Source organism: Salvelinus fontinalis, chromosome 23 (assembly GCF_029448725.1).
Source record: "Salvelinus fontinalis isolate EN_2023a chromosome 23, ASM2944872v1, whole genome shotgun sequence".
In the NCBI taxonomy this organism is placed as follows: domain Eukaryota; kingdom Metazoa; phylum Chordata; class Actinopteri; order Salmoniformes; family Salmonidae; genus Salvelinus; species Salvelinus fontinalis.
Window position 1 is genome coordinate 17,754,656 of NC_074687.1, and position 23,459 is coordinate 17,778,114.

The 23,459-nt window shown below is 45.3% G+C and overlaps 1 protein-coding gene across 1 annotated transcript in view; it reads right to left on the minus strand.

Moving 5' to 3' along the window:
- The window catches only part of LOC129820950 (ephrin type-A receptor 6-like), a 345,999-nt gene that overhangs the window by 235,710 nt on the left and 86,830 nt on the right, over positions 1-23,459 (minus strand). Inside the window, exons 3-5 of the mRNA XM_055878103.1 lie at positions 9,999-10,127; positions 9,622-9,840; positions 9,024-9,339 (exon numbers count right to left, since the gene is read on the minus strand). Coding sequence (XP_055734078.1) covers positions 9,024-9,339; positions 9,622-9,840; positions 9,999-10,127 — 664 coding nt within the window. The remainder of the gene's footprint in view (positions 1-9,023; positions 9,340-9,621; positions 9,841-9,998; positions 10,128-23,459) is intronic.

Sequence of the window (23,459 nt, forward strand, 5' to 3'; positions counted from 1 at the left end):
GACAGGGGGAGAGAGGCCTTTACAGCAGGTTAGGAACAGACAGGGAGAGAGGCCTCTACAGCAGGTTAGGAACAGACAGGGAGAGAGGCCTTTACAGCAGGTTAGGAACAGACAGGGAGAGAGGACTTTACAGCAGGTTAGGAACAGACAGGGAGAGAGAGGACTTTACAGCAGGTTAGGAACAGACAGGGGGAGAGGACTTTACAGCAGGTTAGGAACAGACAGGGAGAGAGGCATTTACAGCAGGTTAGGAACAGACAGGGGGAGAGAGGACTTCACAGCAGGTTAGGAACAGACAGGGGGAGAGAGGACTTTACAGCAGGTTAGGAACAGACAGGGGGAGAGAGGACTTTACAGCAGGTTAGGAACAGACAGGGAGAGAGGACTTTACAGCAGGTTAAGATCAGACAGGGGGAGAGAGGCCTTTACAGCAGGTTAGGAACAGACAGGGAGAGAGGACTTTACAGCAGGTTAGGAACAGACAGGGGGAGAGAGGCCTTTACAGCAGGTTAGGAACAGACAGGGAGAGAGGAATTTACAGCAGGTTAGGAACAGACAGGGAGAGAGGACTTTACAGCAGGTTAGGAACAGACAGGGAGAGAGGACTTTACAGCAGGTTAGGAACAGACAGGGAGAGAGGCCTTTACAGCAGGTTAGGAACAGACAGGGAGAGAGGACTTTACAGCAGGTTAGGAACAGACAGGGAGAGAGGACTTTACAGCAGGTTAGGAACAGACAGGGGGAGAGGACTTTACAGCAGGTTAGGAACAGACAGGGAGAGAGAGGACTTTACAGCAGGTTAGGAACAGACAGGGAGAGAGGACTTTACAGCAGGTTAGGAACATACAGGGAGAGAGGACTTTACAGCAGGTTAGGAACAGAGAGGGAGAGAGGACTTTACAGCAGGTTAAGAACAGACAGGAGGAGAGAGGACTTTACAGCAGGTTAGGAACAGACAGGGAGAGAGAGGCCTTTACAGCAGGTTAGGAACAGACAGGGAGAGAGGACTTTACAGCAGGTTAGGAACAGACAGGGAGAGAGGACTTTACAGCAGGTTAGGAACAGACAGGGGGAGAGGACTTTACAGCAGGTTAGGAACAGACAGGGAGAGAGAGGACTTTACAGCAGGTTAGGAACAGACAGGGAGAGAGGACTTTACAGCAGGTTAGGAACATACAGGGAGAGAGGACTTTACAGCAGGTTAGGAACAGAGAGGGAGAGAGGACTTTACAGCAGGTTAAGAACAGACAGGAGGAGAGAGGACTTTACAGCAGGTTAGGAACAGACAGGGAGAGAGAGGCCTTTACAGCAGGTTAGGAACAGACAGGGAGAGAGAGGCCTTTACAGCAGGTTAGGAACAGACAGGGAGAGAGAGGGGAAGTACTTTATAGCAGAGAGGAATCATGTGGATATACAGTACCATAAGAACATTATTTGAAATGTGTAAATACTAAGGCAGATTTTCTCCTGAGCGATAGATATTAACACTACTAAGCAGTGGCATAGCCCTGTACCAGTTCTGTTAGTGTCACCCCATGTCTTATAGAGTAGAGCCAGGCAGTGATAACCCTGAGCCACCACCAGACAGACAGACAGACTGTCCAGGGATCAAACCCACGTCTGGGCAGCCGCAGCAGATGTAATCTCTGACAGTGAGTTGCCCTGTCCCCTGCCTCAGATCACAGCAGGAAATGGACCCCCTGACTATACTGCACTATAAAGGCAAAGTGCACTATCTACATTATGTAAATTATTTTCTAACTTCAAATTCTTTTTCTGTCCAGACAGACAGTAATTTTTGGTACTTCATGATATTCTGATTGTGTGGCTTGTTTGTCATCAGGAAAGTAAATACCACATGAATCAAATATTACACCTGGCCATTACAACAGATCAAAGATTTTTGTAAGGCAGTATAACGTTACTGGCCCCACGTACACATACATATGCATAAACACATAAAGCAGTGGGTTGGTAGCCAGGCAGAATTTAAAGAGGACGTTTTATTCTTTACAACCAAATCTCTATTTTTGATGTAAATGACATGTTATCGAAGGGTCCAGACACCTTTTTTGTGATTTCACTTATTTTGAGAAACTTACCTCAAACAACAAATCACTTACTTATCCTCATTGTGTAGTATGGGCTCCTGAAATATCATTTACAAAGGCCTAAATACACCCAATACATCCTTTTAGAAACAGACATTCTCAGTATAGTGATGTAGGTCATTAGATGTTTTACACGTGAAATTGTGTCATTCTGAACTTTATCCGTAACGTTATATTCCATTTTGGTGTGACTCGAGGGATACATCTCGGGCCATTCTACAGGTAACTGCCCAAATAAATATAGATACAAAGTATATTGAAAACAGGGAGTGCTCGTGACTAATAACTAGCTAATAACTCACTAACTAGCAAAGGATATAAACACATTTACAAATGTGCACACGTCGCTAAATGTAGCTCTAGCTGTGATCTCAAAACAAGCGCATTTCCTCACGACCGCTGATGCTGTAAAAACAGTCCAGTTCAAAGTGAATGGCACCGATCCATATATGACAATCATCTATTTGCATATATGCCTACTGCAGCTCTGATTGGTTATGGCACACTGGTCTGTGTAGATTACGGGTCTGAGTGGTGCCTGTCAATGCAACAGAATTCTACTCAGATTCCTTCTACAAAATCTCTTGCATAGTTAGTTTAGCAAACTAAGTCTTGCATAGTTCGTTTTCTTTCGGTATGTTGCATTGAAAGTGGCAAATATTTTGTTGATTCGATCACAGTTCCCGCAGTAAAGGGAAATGTTGATAGTGTTAACTAATGGGGAAAACTCAAGAAAGTTGAGCGAAGCTCAATCTTGTGCTTCTTTGCACGGGCTGAGCGGCAGTCCCAGGGAGCTGTACGCCCGCGTGCAGCTAAGTGGGAACATTGGTCTTGAGTAGCACACAATGGAATATAACGTTGCGTTGCGGATGACACAATGTCATGTATACAACATGTAAAGACCTATATCATCATACTGAGAGTTTTGACATTTCTAAAAGGACGTCATGTCTGGAGGATACCTGAGAGAATGCCAAGAGTGTGCAAAGCTGTCATCAATGCAAAGAGTGGCTACTTTGAAGTATCTCAAATATAAAATATATTTTGATTTGGGATTCTTCAAAGTAGCCACCCTTTGCCTTGACGACAGCTTTGTACGCTCTTGTCATTTGTTATATTCAGTCTTCTGTGATGTATGTAAAGTGTAATATTGGGATGCAAACTCAAAATTGAATACATTTCAGTACAGGTGTCTTATTTTTTTGAAGCCCATAACCATGTGCGTGAGGTGTATACTTTTGTTTCAAAGTAGATTTGTTTAAGACTACCAAGAAGTGTGACCCTGATTTAGCCCACTACAGTAAAATGTTAAAGCAGCTTCAGAAGACAGACAGACAGACATATGGGTCTCCCTGCCCAGTGTCAGCAGCATGACCACAGACAACAGAACTGACAGACAGCAGCACAGACAGCAGCATTACCACTGAAAGCAGCATGACCACAGAGAGCAGAACTGACAGACAGCAGCACAGACAGCAGCATGACCACTGACAGCAGAACTGACAGACAGCAGAATAACCACAGACAGCAGCATAACCACAGAGCAGCATGACCACAGACAGCAACATGACCACAGACAGCAGCATGACCACTGACAGACAGCAGAACCACAGACAGCAGCATGACCACAGACAGCAGCAAGACCACAGACAGCAGCAAGACCACAGACAGCAGCATGACCACAGACAGCAGCATGACCACAGACAGCAGCATGACCACAGACAGCAGCAAGACCACAGACAGCAGCATAAACACAGACAGCAGCATGACCACAGACAGACAGCAGCACTGGCAGACAGCAGCATGACCACAGACAGCAGCAAGACCACAGACAGCAGCAAGACCACAGACAGACAGCAGAACCACAGACAGCAGCATGACCACAGACAGCAGCAAGACCACAGACAGCAGCAAGACCACAGACAGCAGCATGACCACAGACAGCAGCATGACCACAGACAGCAGCAAGACCACAGACAGACAGCAGCACTGGCAGACAGCAGCATGACCACAGACAGCAGCATGACCACAGACAGCAGCAGAACCACTGACAGACAGCAGAACCACAGACAGCAGCATGACCACAGACAGCAGCAAGACCACAGACAGCAGCAAGACCACAGACAGCAGCATGACCACAGACAGCAGCATGACCACAGACAGCAGCAAGACCACAGACAGCAGCATAAACACAGACAGCAGCATGACCACAGTCAGCAGCATGACCACAGACAGCAGCAGCATGACCACAGACAGCAGCAAGACCACAGACAGCAGCATGACCACAGACAGCAGCATGACCACAGACAGCAGCAAGACCACAGACAGCAGCATAAACACAGACAGCAGCAGAACCACAGACAGCAGCATGACCACAGACAGCAGCAAGACCACAGACAGCAGCAAGACCACAGACAGCAGCATAACCACAGACAGCAGCATGACCACAGACAGACAGCAGCATGGCCACAGACAGCAGCATGACCACAGACAAACAGCATGACCACAGACAGACAGCAGCATGGCCACAGACAGCAGCATGACCACAGACAAACAGCATGACCACAGACAGACAGCAGCATGGCCACAGACAGCAGCATGACCACAGACAGACAGCATGACCACAGACAGACAGCAGCATGGCCACAGACAGCAGCATGACCACTGACAGCAGCAGCATGCCCACAGACATATATATGTATAACCACAGACAGCAGCATGACCACTGACATCAGCATGACCACAGACAGACAGCAGCATGACCACAGACAGCAGCATGACCACAGACAGACAGCAGCATGGCCACAGACAGCAGCATGGCCACAGACAGACAGCAGCATGGCCACAGACAGCAGCATGACCACAGACAGACAGCAGCATGGCCACAGACAGCAGCATGGCCACAGACAGACAGCAGCATGGCCACAGACAGACAGCAGCATGGCCACAGACAGCAGCATGACCACAGACAGACAGCAGCATGGCCACAGACAGCAGCATGACCACAGACAGACAGCAGCATAACCACTGACATCAGCATGACCACAGACAGACAGCAGCATGACCACAGACAGACAGCAGCATGACCACAGACAGACAGCAGCATGGTCACAGACAGAATTTTTGCCACAGACAGCAGCATGACCACAGACAGCAGCATGACCACTGACAGCAGCATGACCACTGACAGCAGCACTGACAGACAGCAGCTCGACCACAGACCACAGACAGCAGCATAACCACAGACAGCAGGCTGAGACTACAGACAGCAGGCTGAGACTACAGACAGCAGGCTGAGACTACAGACAGACTCCTAACACTGGTGACAGCTGGAGGTAGAGCTGTCTCGAAAAGGAGAGCACCCCTCACTCTCTATCCACAAATTCCCAAACATAGTGTTTGTATAATACACTAATGCTCTTATGTGCAAAGAAAGAAAACCACAGGAGCAGCATATCATTTTTGGGGCCCAGCACCGCTAGATACATTTGTGGTGCGCATATCACAAACACTCTTTATCTGTGTTGTTATATTTCACAGCCTCTGCCCTACCACAAATACATCATATCCCCTATCACACATACAAACACAGCCTCTCTCATATCACACACACACATCCTCTCTCCCCTACTGGTCCACAGATCCAGCTGCAGCTTCAGTTAACAATCAGTACCACACAGCCAGAGCCCTTCACATTACATCTCATCTGAATGGCAGAGTGGGAGGGCTGCTACAAAGAAGGAGAGGAGGAGGAGAGGAGACAGGAGAGAAGAAGGGATGAAGGAGGGATGACAGGAGGTAGATAATGAAGGATAGGGGATGACATCTGGCTTTGTGAAGATGCATGGAGCTCTGCCTATCTGCACTGCACCTATACTGCAGAATGACAAATAAAAGAGAGGGAAGGAGAGGGGGTGAGGAAGGGAAGGAAGGAGGGGTGAGGGAAGGAGATAGAGGGGGGACGATGGAGTGAGGGAGGTGAGATTTAGAGAGAGAAACGGGATGTGAGAGAGGGAGAAAAGATGAGGGAGTGAGGGAAGTGAGATTTAGAGAGAGAAACGGGATTTGAGAGAGGGATAAAAGATGAGAGAGTGAGGGAGGTGAGATTTAGAGAGAGAAACGGGATGTGAGAGAGGGATAAAAGATGAGGGAGTGAGGGAGGTGAGATTTAGAGAGAGAAACGGGATGTGAGAGAGGGAGAAAAGATGAGGGAGTGAGGGAGGTGAGATTTAGAGAGAGAAACGGGATGTGAGAGAGGGATAAAAGATGAGGGAGTGAGGGAGGTGAGATTTAGAGAGAGAAACGGGATGTGAGAGAGGGAGAAAAGATGAGGGAGTGATGGAGGTGAGATTTAGAGAGAGAAACGGGATTTGAGAGAGGGAGAAAAGATGAGGGAGTGAGGGAAGTGAGATTTAGAGAGAGAAACGGGATTTGAGAGAGGGAGAAAAGATGAGGGAGTGAGGGAGGTGAGATTTAGAGAGAGAAACGGGATGTGAGAGAGGGAGAAAAGATGAGGGAGTGAGGGAGATGAGATTTAGAGAGAGAAACGGATGTGAGAGAGGGATAAAAGATGAGGGAGTGAGGGAGGTGAGATTTAGAGAGAGAAACGGGATGTGAGAGAGGGAGAAAAGATGAGGGAGTGAGGGAGGTGAGATTTAGAGAGAGAAACGGGATGTGAGAGAGGGAGAAAAGATGAGGGACTGAGGGAAGTGAGATTTAGAGAGAGAAACGGGATGTGAGAGAGGGATAAAAGATGAGGGAGTGAGGGAGGTGAGATTTAGAGAGAGAAACGGGATGTGAGAGAGGGAGAAAAGATGAGGGAGTGAGGGAGGTGAGATTTAGAGAGAGAAACGGGATGTGAGAGAGGGAGAAAAGATGAGGGAGAAAGAGACCGATCTGGATCCAGGTCAGTGAATAAAGCAGCTGTGGTTGAAACACCTGACACTCTTCATTGTGTAGTCAGACACCTTGGCCCATACATAACCCATAAATAATCCCCCCTGCAGGCCAGGACTGGTGATATGTAGCCTACAGATGGGTCATTCCAACAATTCGGTGCCTTTTGAGAAGTGTAACTTGGTCCAAAAAAATGTCACCAAATTTTAACATTCTGTCATAAAAAGCATGTGTTAAACTTAATAAAAAACATGTTTTCCCATATCAAGAGGTTGAATAAAAAAGTGACTATATTAAGTGCCAAACAAAGTAACAGGGTTGACCGTAACATGGTTGACAGATTTCATCTTAACTCAGCCATATATTCCCCTGTGCCAGGGGAATGGAAGCTTGTTGTGTGCAACTGAATGGAAAACAAATATAGAAATAGTTAAATAGTTTAAATTATTTTGGCCTGTCTATCTATGGGTAACAGGGTTGATATGTTCCGCTTGACCCACTCACTTTTCCAACAGTAAACACCAGCAAATGGCCAGCAAGAATAGAACCAGCTCACCTACTTTTACGCTATGATTTGACTATTAGATGTTCAGTGTTGCTTTTGAATTAAAAAAAAAGGAATAGTTTCACCATATTCAAACGGGAGTTCAGTTCACGTAACAGGGTTGAACTTAAAATGAGGGACAAACTAATCAGACTATTAAATGAATCCCTAATCACATGAAATAAAAAATAATATTCAGAAAAAACTTTGTCAAAGCAAAAAAATAACTAGGGCTTTACAGTGATGGTGAAACTTTGAGAAATTTGAGGGTTAAGTAAATTAAAATAATTTATTTATATAAAAAATATGATTTATTGAATTCCTTCATTAAAGGGCACTTCATTTAATATAACAGGCTTTTAAAATTCCATATTGGTGCACAATTAATACTTAAAATATCAAAGGGACGCAAAAGGGACAAATTTCGTGGAACGACCCAAATACTGATTCTCTATCAAACCTCATGTTTACTGCTAGGCTGTATTCATATCATACAGCTTCAGGAGATGATTCAGATTAATACAAAGATATACTGTAAGTACATGGAAAGAGAGGGTTTGAAAGAGAGAGGGCGAGGGACTACTGAAATGGAGAGAGAGAATGAAAGGGAAGGAAAGACAAAGACGGAGAGGAAGAGAGAGAGAGAGAGAGAGAGAGGGGTAGAGAGTGAGTAGAGAGAGAGAGCGAGAGAGGGGTAGAGAGTGAGTAGAGAGAGAGAGCGAGAGAGGGGTAGAGAGTGAGCAGAGAGAGAGCGAGAGAGGGGTAGAGTGAGTAGAGCGAGATCGAGAGAGGAGTAGAGAGTGAGTAGAGAGAGAGCGAGAGAGGGGTAGAGAGTGAGTAGAGCAAGAGAGCGAGAGAGGGGTAGAGAGTGAGTAGAGCAAGAGAGCGAGAGAGGGGTAGAGAGTGAGTAGAGAGAGAGCGAGAGAGGGGTAGAGAGTGAGTAGAGAGAGATCGAGAGAGGAGTAGAGAGTGAGTAGAGAGAGAGCGAGAGAGGGGTAGAGAGTGAGTAGAGCGAAAGAGCGAGAGAGGGGTAGAGAGTGAGTAGAGCGAGAGAGCGAGAGAGGGGTAGAGAGTGAGTAGAGCAAGAGAGCGAGAGAGGGGTAGAGAGTGAGTAGAGAGAGAGCGAGAGAGGGGTAGAGAGTGAGTAGAGAGAGATCGAGAGAGGAGTAGAGAGTGAGTAGAGAGAGAGAGCGAGAGAGGGGTAGAGAGTGAGTAGAGCGAGAGAGCGAGAGAGGGGTAGAGAGTGAGTAGAGCGAGAGAGCGAGAGAGGGGTAGAGAGTGAGTAGAGCGAGAGAGCGAGAGAGGGGTAGAGAGTGAGTAGAGAGAGAGCGAGAGAGGAGTAGAGAGTGAGTGGAGAGAGAGAGCGAGAGAGGGGTAGAGAGTGAGTAGTGAGTAGAGAGAGAGAGAGAGGGGTAGAGAGTGAGTAGAGAGAGAAAGGTGGACAGATCCAGTCAGAACAGAATGTGACTCACCGAGACATGCCCCGTCCATCTCTTCATAGCCCAGGCTACAGACACACTTCCCCAAAGGCACCAGCCAGTCACCGTCGGCGCCACAGTACAGTTTGGGAGTGTCCCTCTCCTCGGCATGCTCCACACACGCTCCCCTAACCTCCACCAGGGAGGAGGAATCGACCCGGGGCACGGTGTCAGGGAAGGAGGCCAGATTCCTCAGGGTGAAGGGACACTTCTTATAGTACACCCTGACTGAGACCAGGGCGATGCACGCCCCAATGTCCTGGAACGCCAGGTAGAAACCCTTCCTGGAGATAGGACCCACTTCCCGTACCTATAGAACACATTGTGGATCAATAAAGTTAATTGAATTGAACTTTATTAAATGGATGCTCACATGTATTTCGCAACAACATGTTCTTAGTATGCAGTGCCTCAACAATTGTCCCTGTTGGGATAAATCAAATAACATGGGCAGCATTCTGTTTCTGCTCTCTTGCCAACTCCTTATGGAATTACCATGCCAAACAATAGGAGTTGGCAAGAGGGCAGAAAAAGACTGGCACCCAGGCTGTAAGTCACATATTATTGAATTAAGTTAATTGGGGTGATGGACCTCAGTGTTGAGCTTTAGGATGCGGTCTCCCAGGTCCATCTGGGTGAAGCTCTCATCGGCTGCGATGGTGTCGATCTTGGTGTACTGGGCGGGTTTGAACTTGACCCCGTGGGACTCGTCTGTCTCATAGTAGAAAAGGTTGAAGGTCTCCTTGCAGGTCCCAGATACCCAGGGGATGGAGTTACAGTCTCTCAGAGTGAAGCGCAGCTCCACGTACACCTTGCAAAAATAATAAACAAAGTAAAGTAGCTAATGTTTTATTCAAAGCCACTTACAGGAAATGCAGTTGGCTAATATGTGGCCCATGCGGGAATTGAACCTGCAACCCAGGTGTTATCAGCACCATGTTCCAACCCATGCTCAGAACCCCTACACACCTTCTGTGCGGCCTGGCGGAAGATCCAGTTGGAGCGTAGCCAGTTGTTCTGGTTGGGTTCCATCACGTGACACACCTGGAAGGTATGGATGGGACGGTTGTGTTCATCCATCTCTGTTATAGCATCCCACTGGAGAGGAGAGGAGAGGAGAGGAGAGGAGAGGAGAGGAGAGGAGAGGAGGGGAGAGGAGAGGAGAGGAGGAAAACAAAAAAAGGACTGTTAGTGAGCTGCTAAAGTACTCAAACCTATAGATACACTATACAGCATATACAAAAGCATGTGGAGACCCCTTCAAATCAGTGGATGTGGCTATTTCAGCCAAACCCGTTGCTGACAGGTGTATAAAATCGAGCACCAAGCTATACAATCTACATAGACAAACATTGGCAGTAGAATGGCTTCACTGAAGAGCAGTGACTTTCAACGTGGCACCGTCATAGGATGCCACCTTTACAAGAAGTCAGTTCAAATTTCTGCCCTGCTAGAGCTGCCCGGGTCAACTGTAAGTGCTGTTACTGTGAAGTGGAAACGTCTAGGAGCAACAACGGCTCAGTCGCGAAGTGGTCGGCCACACAAACTTACAGAACAGGACCACCGAGTGCTGAAGCGTGTAGCGCGTAAAGATCGTCTGTCCTCGGTTGCATCACTCACTACCGAGTTCCAAACTGCCTCTGGAAGCCACGTCAGCACAAGAACTGTTTGTGGGTTTCCATGGCCGAGCAGACGCACACATGCCTAAGATCCCCATGGGCATGGCCAAGCGTAGGCTGGAGTGGTGTAAAGCTCGCCACCATTGGACTCTGGAGCAGTAGAAATACATTCTCTGGAGTGATGAATAATGATCTGGGGCTGTTTTTCATGGTTCGGGCTAGGCCCCTTAGTTCCAGTGAAAGGAAATCTTAACACTAAAGCATACAATGCTATTCTAGATGATTCTGGGGGGAAGGCCCTATCCTGTATCAAAATAACAATTCCCCTGTGCACAAAAAGAGGACCATACAGAAATGGTTTGTCAACATCGGTATGAAAGAACTTGATTGGCCTGCACAAAACCCTAACCTCAACCCAATGGAACAACTTTGGGATGAACTTGGAACGCTGACAGCGAGCCAGGCCAATTCGCTCAGCATCAATGCACGACCTCACTAATTGTCTTGTGGTTGAATGGAAGCAAGTCCCTGCAGCAATGTTCCAACATATAGTTACACTGACACACACACACACACAGAGGTTGTGTGTGTGTGTGACAGCTGTAGAGTGACCATGGACCATCTAACACCAAGCTCCCAGAATCAAATTACCTGTGGAGGAAAATGGTTTTAAATCAGCTCAACAACAACACAATAGCTGCCCTTCAGTCTAGACACATCAATCAGCAATATGACTCTGACCTCTGTATGCACTTTGACCTCCACATACCCTTTGTCCTTGGGAAGTTCATCTTACTCAAAAGTGTTGCATTAAAATAAGTAGTATTTGCAAGGAATAGATGGTATATTGTCACTCCCAGCCCTGTCTCCTCAACCAACAAAATCCACAAAAGTGTCTAATGTCTAATAAATGTAAGTTTTGTACTTATCTAAACACTACCTACCAACAGGAGAACTGTAATCACATCCTAATGTTTAGTTATACAGACTCATTATCCTTTTAATGACATGTTTTAATTCAATCTCAAAGACAACACATTTTAATCTATTTCTCCCTCAAGGTGTCACAGTAATAATAATGTAATTAAAACAAATTGATTTTGATTAAGTATTATATTGCCTAATATGCTTCATGTGGTATTGTTTTGCTGTGAATTCTGAAAGGATCCCAACACACCCACCCATCTACAACTCTCTCAGTTTGTGTCAGCCAGATTGTACATACAGGTGTCAAAATATCAAATATTATTTCACAACTAGAATTACACCAGTGATACAAATGGACAGACATGTCTTTGCACTTAACCCATCTAAATGTATTAAATCAAATAAAGAGATAGTCAGTAAGCATAAAAGCTGTGACACACTTCTAGATCATGCATTGGAGTTTTCCTACACCGCCACAGTCAGGTATGAAAATGCTTTATATCCTGGCCAGTTGTATAGTGGGTGATCATTACAACACCCGAACAGGTACAGTAGCTACAGTGCCTTCAGAAAGTATTCATACCCCTTGACTTATTCCACATTTTGTTGTGTTACAGCCTGAATTCGAAAGGGATTCGGTACATTTTTTTTCCTCACAATGAGAAAATGAAAACATGTTTTTAGACTTTTTTCACATTTATTGAAAATCTAAAACAGAAATATCTAATTTACATACAGTACCAGTCAAAAGTTTGGACACACCTACTCATTCCAGGGTTTTCCTTTATTTGTATTATTTTCTACATTGTAGAATAATAGTGAAGGCATCAAAACTATGAAATAACACATACTGTATGGAATCATGTAGTAACAAAAAAAGTGTTAAACAAATCAAAATATATTTTTTCAAAGTAGCCAGCCTTTGCCTTGATGACAGCTTTGCACACTCTTGGCATTCTCTCAACCAGCTTCATGAGGTAGTCACCTGGAATGCATTTCAATTAACAGGTGTGCCTTGTTAAAAGTGAATTAGTGGAATTTCTTTGCTTCTTAATGCGTTTGAGCCAATCAGTTGTGTTGTGACAAAGTAGGGTGGTATACAGAAGATAGCCCTATTTGGTAAAACAAGTCCATATTATGGCAAGAACAGCTCAAATAAGCAAAGAGAAACGACAGTCCATCATTATCTTAAGACATGAAGGTCAGTCAATATGGAATATTTCAAGAACTTCGAAAGTTTCTTCAAGTGCAGTTGTAAAAACTATCAAACGCTATGATGAAACTGTCTCATGAGGACCACCACAGGAAAGGAAGACCAAGAGTTACCTCTGCTGCAGAGGATGTTCATTAGAGTTACCAGCCTCAAAAATTGCATCCCAAAAACATAAAGTTCAAGTAACAGATACATCTTAACATCAACTGTTAGGAGGAGACTACATGAATCAGGCCTTCATGGTCGATTGCTGCAAAGAAACCACTACTAAAGGACACCAATAAGAAGAAGAGACTTGCTTGGGCCAAGAAACACGAGCAATGGACATTAGACGGGTGGTAAATTGTCCTTTGGTCTGATGAGTCCAAATTAGAGATATTTGGATGTAGCGAAGCATTTCTCTAACATCCGCAATAACATCTGCTAAACACGTGTATGTGACAAATAACACTTGATTTGACTGGGTGTATTGACATAGAATCCAAAGTGTAATTAATAACTTCATCATGCTCAAAGGAATATTCAATGTCTGCATTTTAATTTTTACCCATCTGGATGTCATAAGGTGAATGCACCAATTTGTAAGTCGCTCTGGATAAGAGCGTCTGCTAAATGACTTAAATGTAAATGTAAATGTACTGTACCAATAGGTGCCCTTCTTTGCAAGGCATTGGAAAAACTCTCTGGTCTTTGTGGTTGAATATGTGTTTGAAATTCACTGCTTGACTGAGGGACCTTACATATAATTGTATGTGTGGGGTACAGAGATGAGGTAGTCATTCAAAAGTCATGTTAAACACTATTATTGCAAAAAGAGTGAGTCCATGTAACTAATTATGTTACTTGTTAAGCACATTTTTACTCCTGAACTTATTTAGGCTTGCCATAACAAAGGCGTTGAATACTTATTGACTCAAGATATTTCAGCGTTTGATTTTTTAATAAAAAATGTCTAAAATCTGAATTGAATACATTTTAAATTCAAGCTGTAACACAACAAAATGTGGTAAAAAGCCAAGGGGTCTGAATACTTGGTGTAACCTTATCAGTAGACTCCTGTATCAGCTACCTACTCCACAAGGCCTCCTCATCCCACAAAGGTATCTCTTTAAAGACGTACATAAACTCCCTCTCTCCAGCTTAGAGAAACTAAAGGAGCTTGAGAGAGTTAGTCTCTGTGAGGCCAGAGATAGACACCCTGGGGTGGTTTTAGAATAGGACTCTCTACAGAGACACCAGTGTGTGTGTGTGTGTGTGTGTGTGTGTGTGTGTGTGTGTGTGTGTGTGTGTGTGTGTGTGTGTGTGTGTGTGTGTGTGTGTGTGTGTGTGTGTGTGTGTGTGTGTGTGTGTGTGTGTGTGTGTGACTAGTTACACATTGATGGGGGATAGTGTGACAGGGACCGAATGATGCTGAGGCCTGTGGGGGTGGTGTATGTGAGTTTGTGTGTGTGTGCTTCATCCTGTCTGTCCTCTGGGTGGTACCCCTGCCATCTCTCAGTCACCCCAAAGCTGAGTTGAAGGAAGCATCAGGTCCCAGTGGCCCCTGCACAGCCCTCTATGGGGCCCCTGTCTCTCATAGTGCAGCCCTTCCACACACAGAGCTTTGCTCTAAGAGGTCCTGTGTGGCCCTCCACACTCAACCCTGACACCTCAGAGACTCCGTTCAGTATCTCAACACTGTGACTCGACCCAGTCAGGGGGGGAATGTTCACTTGAAACTTCAAACAAGCTACGTTTATTTCCCTGTTTCTGGGTGATAAAACGTGATTTTGTCAGGCCGGGGAGCTGTGTTTGGGAGTGGACTGCTCAGAGCTCTTTTCAGCTGAGAGAGGGGAGACAGAGAAAAATTGCATCTGTAATGGAGTGTGTAGTTCCAGGAAATTGGGCTGTGTAGCTGTGTTATGAGACCTAACACTCAACAAGGGCCTGAGCACGGCCGGGTTTTGTGTCAACCTTGAGGCAGACAGACTATAACATGGATCCAATTAGCTATCAAAACACAGGCTGATTCAATACCTGTTAGATCTGTGAAAACACCTAATGCTCTGGCTAAAATCAACACAACGATGATGAAACCAAAGCGATGGTGTGATGTGTCCACTGGCCGAGGGAGGGAGATCGATAGAGAGGGAGAGGTAGAGATCTAGGGAGCGAGAGCATGAGAGAGAGCGAGAGAAAGATGGCAGGTAAAGGGGAAGCCAGGGAGGCAGGGGGTGGATGTCAAATCCCATCAAAGAGATCTAAGAACTATGTGCGTATTCAGCGGTCTGCTGGTGTGTGTGTGTGTGTGTGTGTGTGTGTGTGTGTGTGTGTGTGTGTGTGTGTGTGTGTGTGTGTGTGTGTGTGTGTGTGTGTGTGTGTGTGTGTGTGTGTGTGTGTGTGTGTGTGTGTGTGTGATAAACGGTGACAACGCTAAAGACAGGACCCCTGCGGACACAGTAACCTGTGAGGGATGAATCTAAAAGACCTTGTGCCAGACAGACCAGAGAAAGAGAAAGAGGGAGAGAGAATATGAGAGAGAAAGAGGAAAGGAGAGTGATTTGTTTACAGCAGGAAACAGTGTGGAGAGAGATTACTATAGAGAGCCTATACACTGAGCTGGAACAGTAAAATAATACCCGAAACAGGAAATCTGAAGGAAATAGCTTTCCATCCTCCTTCTGAACCATCTCTGTGCCCTGTACACATCTTTAAAAAATATCACAATCATGTCAGTCCATATCAGTCCATATACAGTCTGAAGAATACAAAAAAGAGAAAGTGTTCAAAAACTAAGAAAGAGGCCACTCTGTCTAGTGCCTTCGGAAAGTATTCGACAACCTACACACAAAACCCCATAATGGCAGATCAAAGAAAGATTTTTAGACATTTTTGCTAATTTATAAAAAATGTAAAACTCAAATATTACATTTAAATAAATATTCAGACCCTTTACTCAGTCCTTTGTTGAAGCATCTTTGGCCGTGATCTTCTTGGGTATGAAGCTACCATCTTAGCACACCTGTATTTGGGAACTTTCTCCCATTCTTCTCTGCAGATCCTCTCAAGCTCTGTCAGGTTGGATGGGGAGCGTTGCTGCACGTCTATTTTCAGGTTTCAGGTCTCGATCAGGTTCGTCCGGGCTCTGGCTAGCCACTCAAGGTCATTCAGAGACTTGTCCCGAGGCCACTCCTGTGTTGTCTTGGCTATATGCTTAGGGTCCTTGTCCTGTTGGAAGGTAAACCTTCGCCGTTTACTGAGGAGTGGCTTCCGTCAGGCCACTCTACCATAAAGGCCTGATTAGTGGAGTGCTACAGAGATGGTTGTCCTACTGGAAGGTTCTCCCATCTTCACAGAGGAACTCTAGAACTCTGTCAGAGTGACCATCGGGTTCTTGGTCACCTCCCTGACCAAGGCCCTTCTCCCCGATTGCTCAGTTTGGCCGGGCGGCCAGCTCTAGGAGGAGTCTTGGTGCTTCCAAACTTCTTCCATTTAAAAATAATGGATGCCACTGTGTTCTTGGGGTACTTCAATGCTGCAGAATGTTTTTGGTGCCCTTCACCAGATCTGTGCCTCGACACAATCCTGTCTCAGAGCTCCAAGGACAATTCCTTCAACCTCATGGCTTGGCTTTTGCTCTGTCATGCACTGTCAACTGAGGGACCTTACATAGACAGGTGTGTGCCTTTCCAAATCATGTCCAATCAATTGAATTTACCACAGGTGGACTCCAATCAAGTTGTAGAAACATCTCAAGGATGATCAATGGAAACAGGATGCAACTGAGCACGATTTCGAGTCTCATAGCAAAGGGTCTGAATACTTATGTAAATAAGGTATTTCTGTTTTTTTTTTTATACATTTGCAAAAATATCAAAAAATCTGGTTTTGCTTGGTCATTATGGGGTAGTGTGGGTAGATAGCTGAATATGTTTTGTTTATTTAATCGATTTTAGAATAAGGCTGTAAAGTAACAAAATGTTATCAGTCCTTTACAGCCTTCTTTCAGACTACTGCCCCAGGGATGAACTACAGCTTTTAAAGACACTGTAGTGTAGGTCTGACTGGGGCTCAGTGGGGCTAGAGAGAACTACTGTAGATCTGACTGGGACTAGAGAGAACTACTATAGATCTGGCTGGGGCTCAGTGGGACTAGAGAGAACTACTGTAGATATGACTGGGGCTCAGTGGGGCTAGAGAGACCTACTGTAGATCTGACTGGGACTAGAGAGAACTACTATAGATCTGACTGGGGCTCAGTGGGACTAGAGAGAACTACTGTAGATCTGACTGGGGCTCAGTGGGGCTAGAGAGACCTACTGTAGATCTGACTGGGGCTCAGTGGGACTAGAGAGAACTACTGTAGATCTGACTGGGGCTCAGTGGGGCTAGAGAGAACTACTGTAGATCTGACTGGGGCTCAGTGGGGCTAGAGAGAACTACTGTAGATCTGCCTGGGGCTCAGTGGGACTAGAGAGAACTACTATAGATCTGACTGGGGCTCAGTGGGGCTAGAGAGAACTACTGTAGATCTGCCTGGGGCTCAGTGGGGCTAGAGAGAACTACTATAGATCTGACTGGGGCTCAGCGGGACTAGAGATAACTACTGTAGATCTGACTGGGGCTCAGTGGGGCTAGAGAGAACCACTATAGATCTGACTGGGGCTCAGTGGGACTAGAGAGAACTACTGTAGATCTGACTGGTGCTCAGTGGGGCTAGAGAGAACTACTGTAGATCTGACTGGGGCTCAGTGGGGCTAGAGAGAACTACTGTAGGTCTGACTGGGGCTCAGTGGGACTAGAGAGAACTACTATAAGTCTGACTGGGACTCAGTGGGGCTAGAGAGAACTACTGTAGGTCTGACTGGGGCTCAGTGGGACTAGAGATAACTACTATAGATCTGACTGGGGCTCAGTGGGACTAGAGATAACTACTGTAGATCTGACTGTTGCTCAGTGGGGCTAGAGAGAACTACTGTAGATCTGACTGGGGCTCAGTGGGGCTAGAGAGAACTACTGTAGGTCTGACTGGGGCTCACTGGGACTAGAGAGAACTACTGTAGATCTGACTGGGGCTCAGTGGGACTAGAGAGAACTACTATAGATCTGACTGGGGCTCAGTGGGACTAGAGGGAACTACTGTAGATCTGACTGGGGCTCAGTGGGACTAGAGAGAACTACTATAGGTCTAAATGGGGCTCAGTGGGGCTAGAGAGAACTACTGTAGATCTGACTGGGGCTCAGTGGGACTAGAGAGAACTACTGTAGATCTGACTGGGGCTCAGTGGGACTAGAGAGAACTACTATAGGTCTAAATGGGGGTCAGTGGGGCTAGAGAGAACTACTGTAGATCTGACTGGGGCTCAGTGGGACTAGAGAGAACTACTATAGATCTGACTGGGGCTCAGTGGGGCTAGAGAGAACTACTGTAGATCTGACTGGGGCTCAGTGGGGCTAGAGAGAACTACTGTGGATCTGACTGGGGCTCAGTGGGGCTAGAGAGAACTACTATAGATCTGACTGGGGCTCAGTGGGGCTAGAGAGAACTACTGTAGGTCTGACTGGGGCTCAGTGGGACTAGAGAGAACTACTATAAGTCTGACTGGGGCTCAGTGGGGCTAGAGAGAACTACTATAGATCTGACTGGGGCTCAGTGGGGCTAGAGAGAACTACTATAGATCTGACTGGGGCTCAGTGGGGCTAGAGAGAACTACTATAGATCTGACTGGGGCTCAGTGGGACTAGAGAGAACTACTATAGATCTGACTGGGGCTCAGTGGGACTAGAGAGAACTACTGTAGGTCTGACTGGGGCTCACTGGGACTAGAGAGAACTACTGTAGATCTGACTGGGGCTCAGTGGGACTAGAGAGAACTACTGTAGATCTGACTGGGGCTCAGTGGGACAGAGATAACTACTATAGATCTGACTGGGGCTCAGTGGGACTAGAGAGAACTACAATAGATCTGACTGGGGCTCAGTGAGACTAGAGAGAACTACTATAGATCTGACTGGGGCTCAGTGGGGCTAGAGAGAACTACTGTAGGTCTGACTGGGGCTCAGTGGGGCTAGAGAGAACTACTATAGGTCTGACTGGGGCTCAGTGGGGCTAGAGAGAACTACTATAGATCTGACTGGGGCTCAGTGGGACTAGAGAGTACTACTATAAGTCTGACTGGGGCTCAGTGGGGCTAGAGAGAACTACTGTAGGTCTGACTGGGGCTCAGTGGGACCAGAGAGAACTACTATAGATCTGACTGGGGCTCAGTGGGACTAGAAAGAACTACTATAGATCTGACTGGGGCTCAGTGGGACTAGAGAGAACTACTGTAGATCTGACTGGGGCTCAGTGGGACTAGAGAGAACTACTGTAGGTCTGATTGGGGCTAGAGAGAACTACTATAGATCTGACTGGGGCTCAGTGGGACTAGAGAGTACTACTATAAGTCTGACTGGGGCTCAGTGGGGCTAGAGAGAACTACTGTAGGTCTGACTGGGGCTCAGTGGGACCAGAGAGAACTACTATAGATCTGACTGGGGCTCAGTGGGACTAGAGAGAACTACTATAGATCTGACTGGGGCTCAGTGGGACTAGAGAGAATTACTGTAGTTATTGACTGGGGCTCAGTGGGGCTAGAGAGAACTACTGTAGGTCTGACTGGGGCTCAGTGGGACTAGAGAGAACTACTGTAGATCTGACTGGGGCTCAGTGGGACTAGAGAGAATTACTGTAGATCTGACTGGGGCTCAGTGGGACTAGAGAGAACTACTGTAGGTCTGACTGGGGCTCAGTGGGACTAGAGAGAACTACTGTAGATCTGACTGGGGCTCATTGGGGCTAGAGAGAACTACTGTAGGTCTGACTGGGGCTCAGTGGGACTAGAGATAACTACTGTAGGCCTGACTGGGGCTCAGTGGGACTAGATAGAACTACTATAGATCTGACTGGGGCTCAGTGGGGCTAGAGAGAACTACTGTAGATCTGACTGGGGCTCAGTGGGACTAGAGAGAACTACTGTAGATCTGACTGGGGCTCAGTGGGACTAGAGAGAACTACTATAGATCTGACTGGGGCTTAGTGGGACTAGAGAGAACTACTGTAGGTCTGACTGGGGCTCAGTGGGGCTAGAGAGATAATTACTTTTATCTGCTCTCTTCACCTGACTCTGGCACAGAGAATGGAAATTAAACATTTAGATTGTAATCAAATCAAATGTTATTTGTCACATGCGCCAAATACAACAAGTGTAGACTTTACTGTGAAATGCTTACTTACAAGCCCTTAACCAACAGTGCAGTTCAAGAAGAAGAAAATAATTACCTAGTAGACCTAAATAAAAAGTTATAATACAAAATAACACAATAAGAACAACAATAACGAGGCTATATACAGCGGGGACCGGTACCGAGTCAGTGTGCAGGGGTACGGGCTAGTTGAGGTAATCCGTACATGTAGGTGGGGGCGAAGTGACTATGCATAGGTAACAAACAAACAGCAGGTTGCAGCAGTGTACAAGAGGGGGGTTAATGTAAATTGTCCGCTGGCAATTTTTAGGAATTGTTCAGCAGTCTAATGGCTTGGGGGTAGAAGCTGTTGAGGAGCTTTTTGGTCCTAGAATTGGCGCTCCGGTACCGCTTGCCATGCAGAGAAAACAGTCTATAACTTGGTTAAAAAGTAATTAAACAGTTAGAACTTGTAATGCATCAGAGCAAGGGTTGTAACGTATGAGTTTAATCTCACATTTTAAAAGTTACGGATTCTGTCTGTCTGAGTTAGAGGGTTATCATTCTGTGTAACAGGAGGTATTGGAATGATAGGGACAAGCATGTGTATGTTCACCTCTCTTATAGGATTGTTGTCATATAATTCTCTGCATGGTAATTGTAGAGTTTGTGTGTGCGTGTGTGATATACCGTTGAACTCGGAGGTTTACATACATATTAGCCAAATGCATTTAAACTCAGTTTTCACAATTCCTGACATTTAATCCAAGTAAAGAAATCCCCATTTTAGGTCAGTTAGGATCACCACTTTTTTTTAAGAATGTGAAATGTCAGACTAATAGTAGAGAGAATGATTTATTTCAGCTTTTATTTCTTTCATCACATTCCCAGTGGGTCAGAAGTTAACATACCCTCAATTAGTATTTGGTAGCATTGCCTTTAAATGGTTTAACTTGGGTCAAATGTGTCAGGTAGCCTTCCACAAGCTTCCCACAATAAGTTGGGTGAATTATGGCCCATTCCTCCTGACAGAGCTGGTGTAACTGAGTCAGGTTTGTAGGCCTCCTTGCTCGCACACGCTTTTTCAGTTCTGCCCACAAATTTTCTATAGGATAGAGGTCAGGGCTTTGTGATGGCCACTCCAATACCTTGACTTTGTTGTCCTTAAGCCATTTTGACACAACTTTGGAAGTATGCTTGGGGTCATTGTCCATTTGGAAGACCCATTTGAGACCAAGATTTTACTTCCTGACTGATGTCTTGAGATGTAGCTTCAATATATCCACATAATTTCCCTTCCTCATGATGCAATTTATTTTGTTAAGTGCACCAGCCCCTCCTGCAGCAAAGCACCCCCACAACATGATGCTGCCACCCCCGAGCTTTATGGTTGGGATGGTGTTCTTTGGCTTGCAAGCCTCCCCCTTTTTCCTCCAAACATAACGATGGTCATTATGGCCAAACAGTTCTATTTTTGTTTCATCAGACCAGAGAACATTTCTCCAAAAAGTATTAGCTTTGTCCCCATGTGCAGTTGCAAACCATAGTCTGGCTTTTTTATGGCAGTTTTGGAGCAGTGGCTTCTTCCTTGCTGAGCGGCCTTTCAGGTTATGTCGATATAGGACTCGTTTTACTGTGGATATAGATACTTTTGTACCTGTTACCTTCAGCATCTTCACAAGGTCCTTTGCTGCTGTTCTGGGATTTATTTGCACTTTTCACACCAAAGTACGTTCATCTCGAGGAGACAGAACGCGTCTCCTTCCTGAGCGGTATGACGGCTGCGTGGTCCCATGATGTTTAAACTTGCGTACTATTGTTTGCACAGATGAACGTGGTACCTTCAGGCGTTTGGAAATTGCTCCCAATGATGAACCAAACTTGTGGGGGTCTCCAATTTTTGGCTGATTTTTTTGATTTTCCCATGATGTCAAGCAAAGAGGCACTGAGTTTGAAGGTAGGCCTTGAAATACATCGACAGGTCCACCTCCAATTGACTCAAATTATGTCAATTAGCCTATCAGAAGCTTCTAAAGCCATTACATAATTTTCTGGAATTTTCCAAGCTGTTTAAAGGCACAGTCAACTTAGTGTACGTAAACTTCTGACCCACTGGAATTGTGAGACAGTGAATTATAAGTGAAATAATCTGTCTTTAAACAATTGTTGGAAAAATTACTTGTGTCATGCACAAAGTAGATGACTTGCCAAAACTATTGTTTGTTAACAGGAAATGTGTGGAGTGGTTGAAAAATGAGTTTTAATGACTCCAAAATAAGTGATGTAAACTTCAGACTTCAACTGTATAATATATAGCAATAATGGACTGAATTCAACCAGACAGACTGTTCCCAGTCATAAACAGACTGCTGTAACTTTAAAGTTTCAAGTTTTAATGTCACATGCACAAGTACAGTGAAATGCCTTTCTTGCAAGCTCTAACCCCAATAATGCAATAACCAATAACAATGTAATACTAAAAATAATAAGGTAAAACAACAAACAAAAAAAAACACGATAAAGTAAGTAAGAATACTATATACAGCGTCAGTCATATTTACCATATTTACACTGTGCAGGGATACTGAAGTGATACTGTATGTATAGGGGTAAGGTGACAAGGCCTGAGGATATATGATAAATATGATAAACAGAGTAGCAACAGCATATATGATGATCGTATGTGAGTGGAGTGTTTGTGTGTGTGTTGGGGTGTCAGAGTACATGAGTGTGTAAAGCCTTGTGAGCGTGCATAGCGAGATTGCAAAAACAAGGGTCAACTCAGATGTAGTCATTTTGCTAGCTATTTAGCAGTCTTATGGCATGGGGATAGAAGCTGGCAGTGCAACAGGTAGCCTAGCGGTTAAGAGCGTTGGGCCAGCAACCAAAAGTTTGCTGGTTTGAATCCCAGAGCCGAATAGGTGAAAAATCTGTCGATGTGCCCTTGATAAAGGCACTTAACCCTAATTGGTCCTGTAAGTCGCTCTGGACAAGAGTGTCTCCTATATGGTAAACATTTTCAGGAACCCATTGGTGTCAGACTTGATCAAATCAAATCAAAGTTTATTTGTCACGTGCGCTGAATACAACAGGTGTAGGTAGACCTTACAGTGAAATGCTTACTTACAGGCTCTAACCAATTGTGCAAAAAAAGGTGTTAGGTGAACAATAGGTAAGTAAAGAAATAAAACAACAGTAATTTGTTTCGATGTGGATGAGGGCGTGCTAGCTTCCCCGTCTCCTGTAGTCCACGATCATCTCCTTGGTTTTACTGAGGTTAACCTTTTACGGCTAGGGGTTTCGCTAGCGGAACGTTTCGACAACATCCAATGAAATTGCAGCGCGCGAAATTCAAAATAAATTATTAGAAATATTTAACTTTCATAAAATCACAAGTGCAATACACCAAAATACAGCTTAACTTCTTGTTAATCCAGCCACCGTGTCAGATTTCAAAAAGGCTTTACG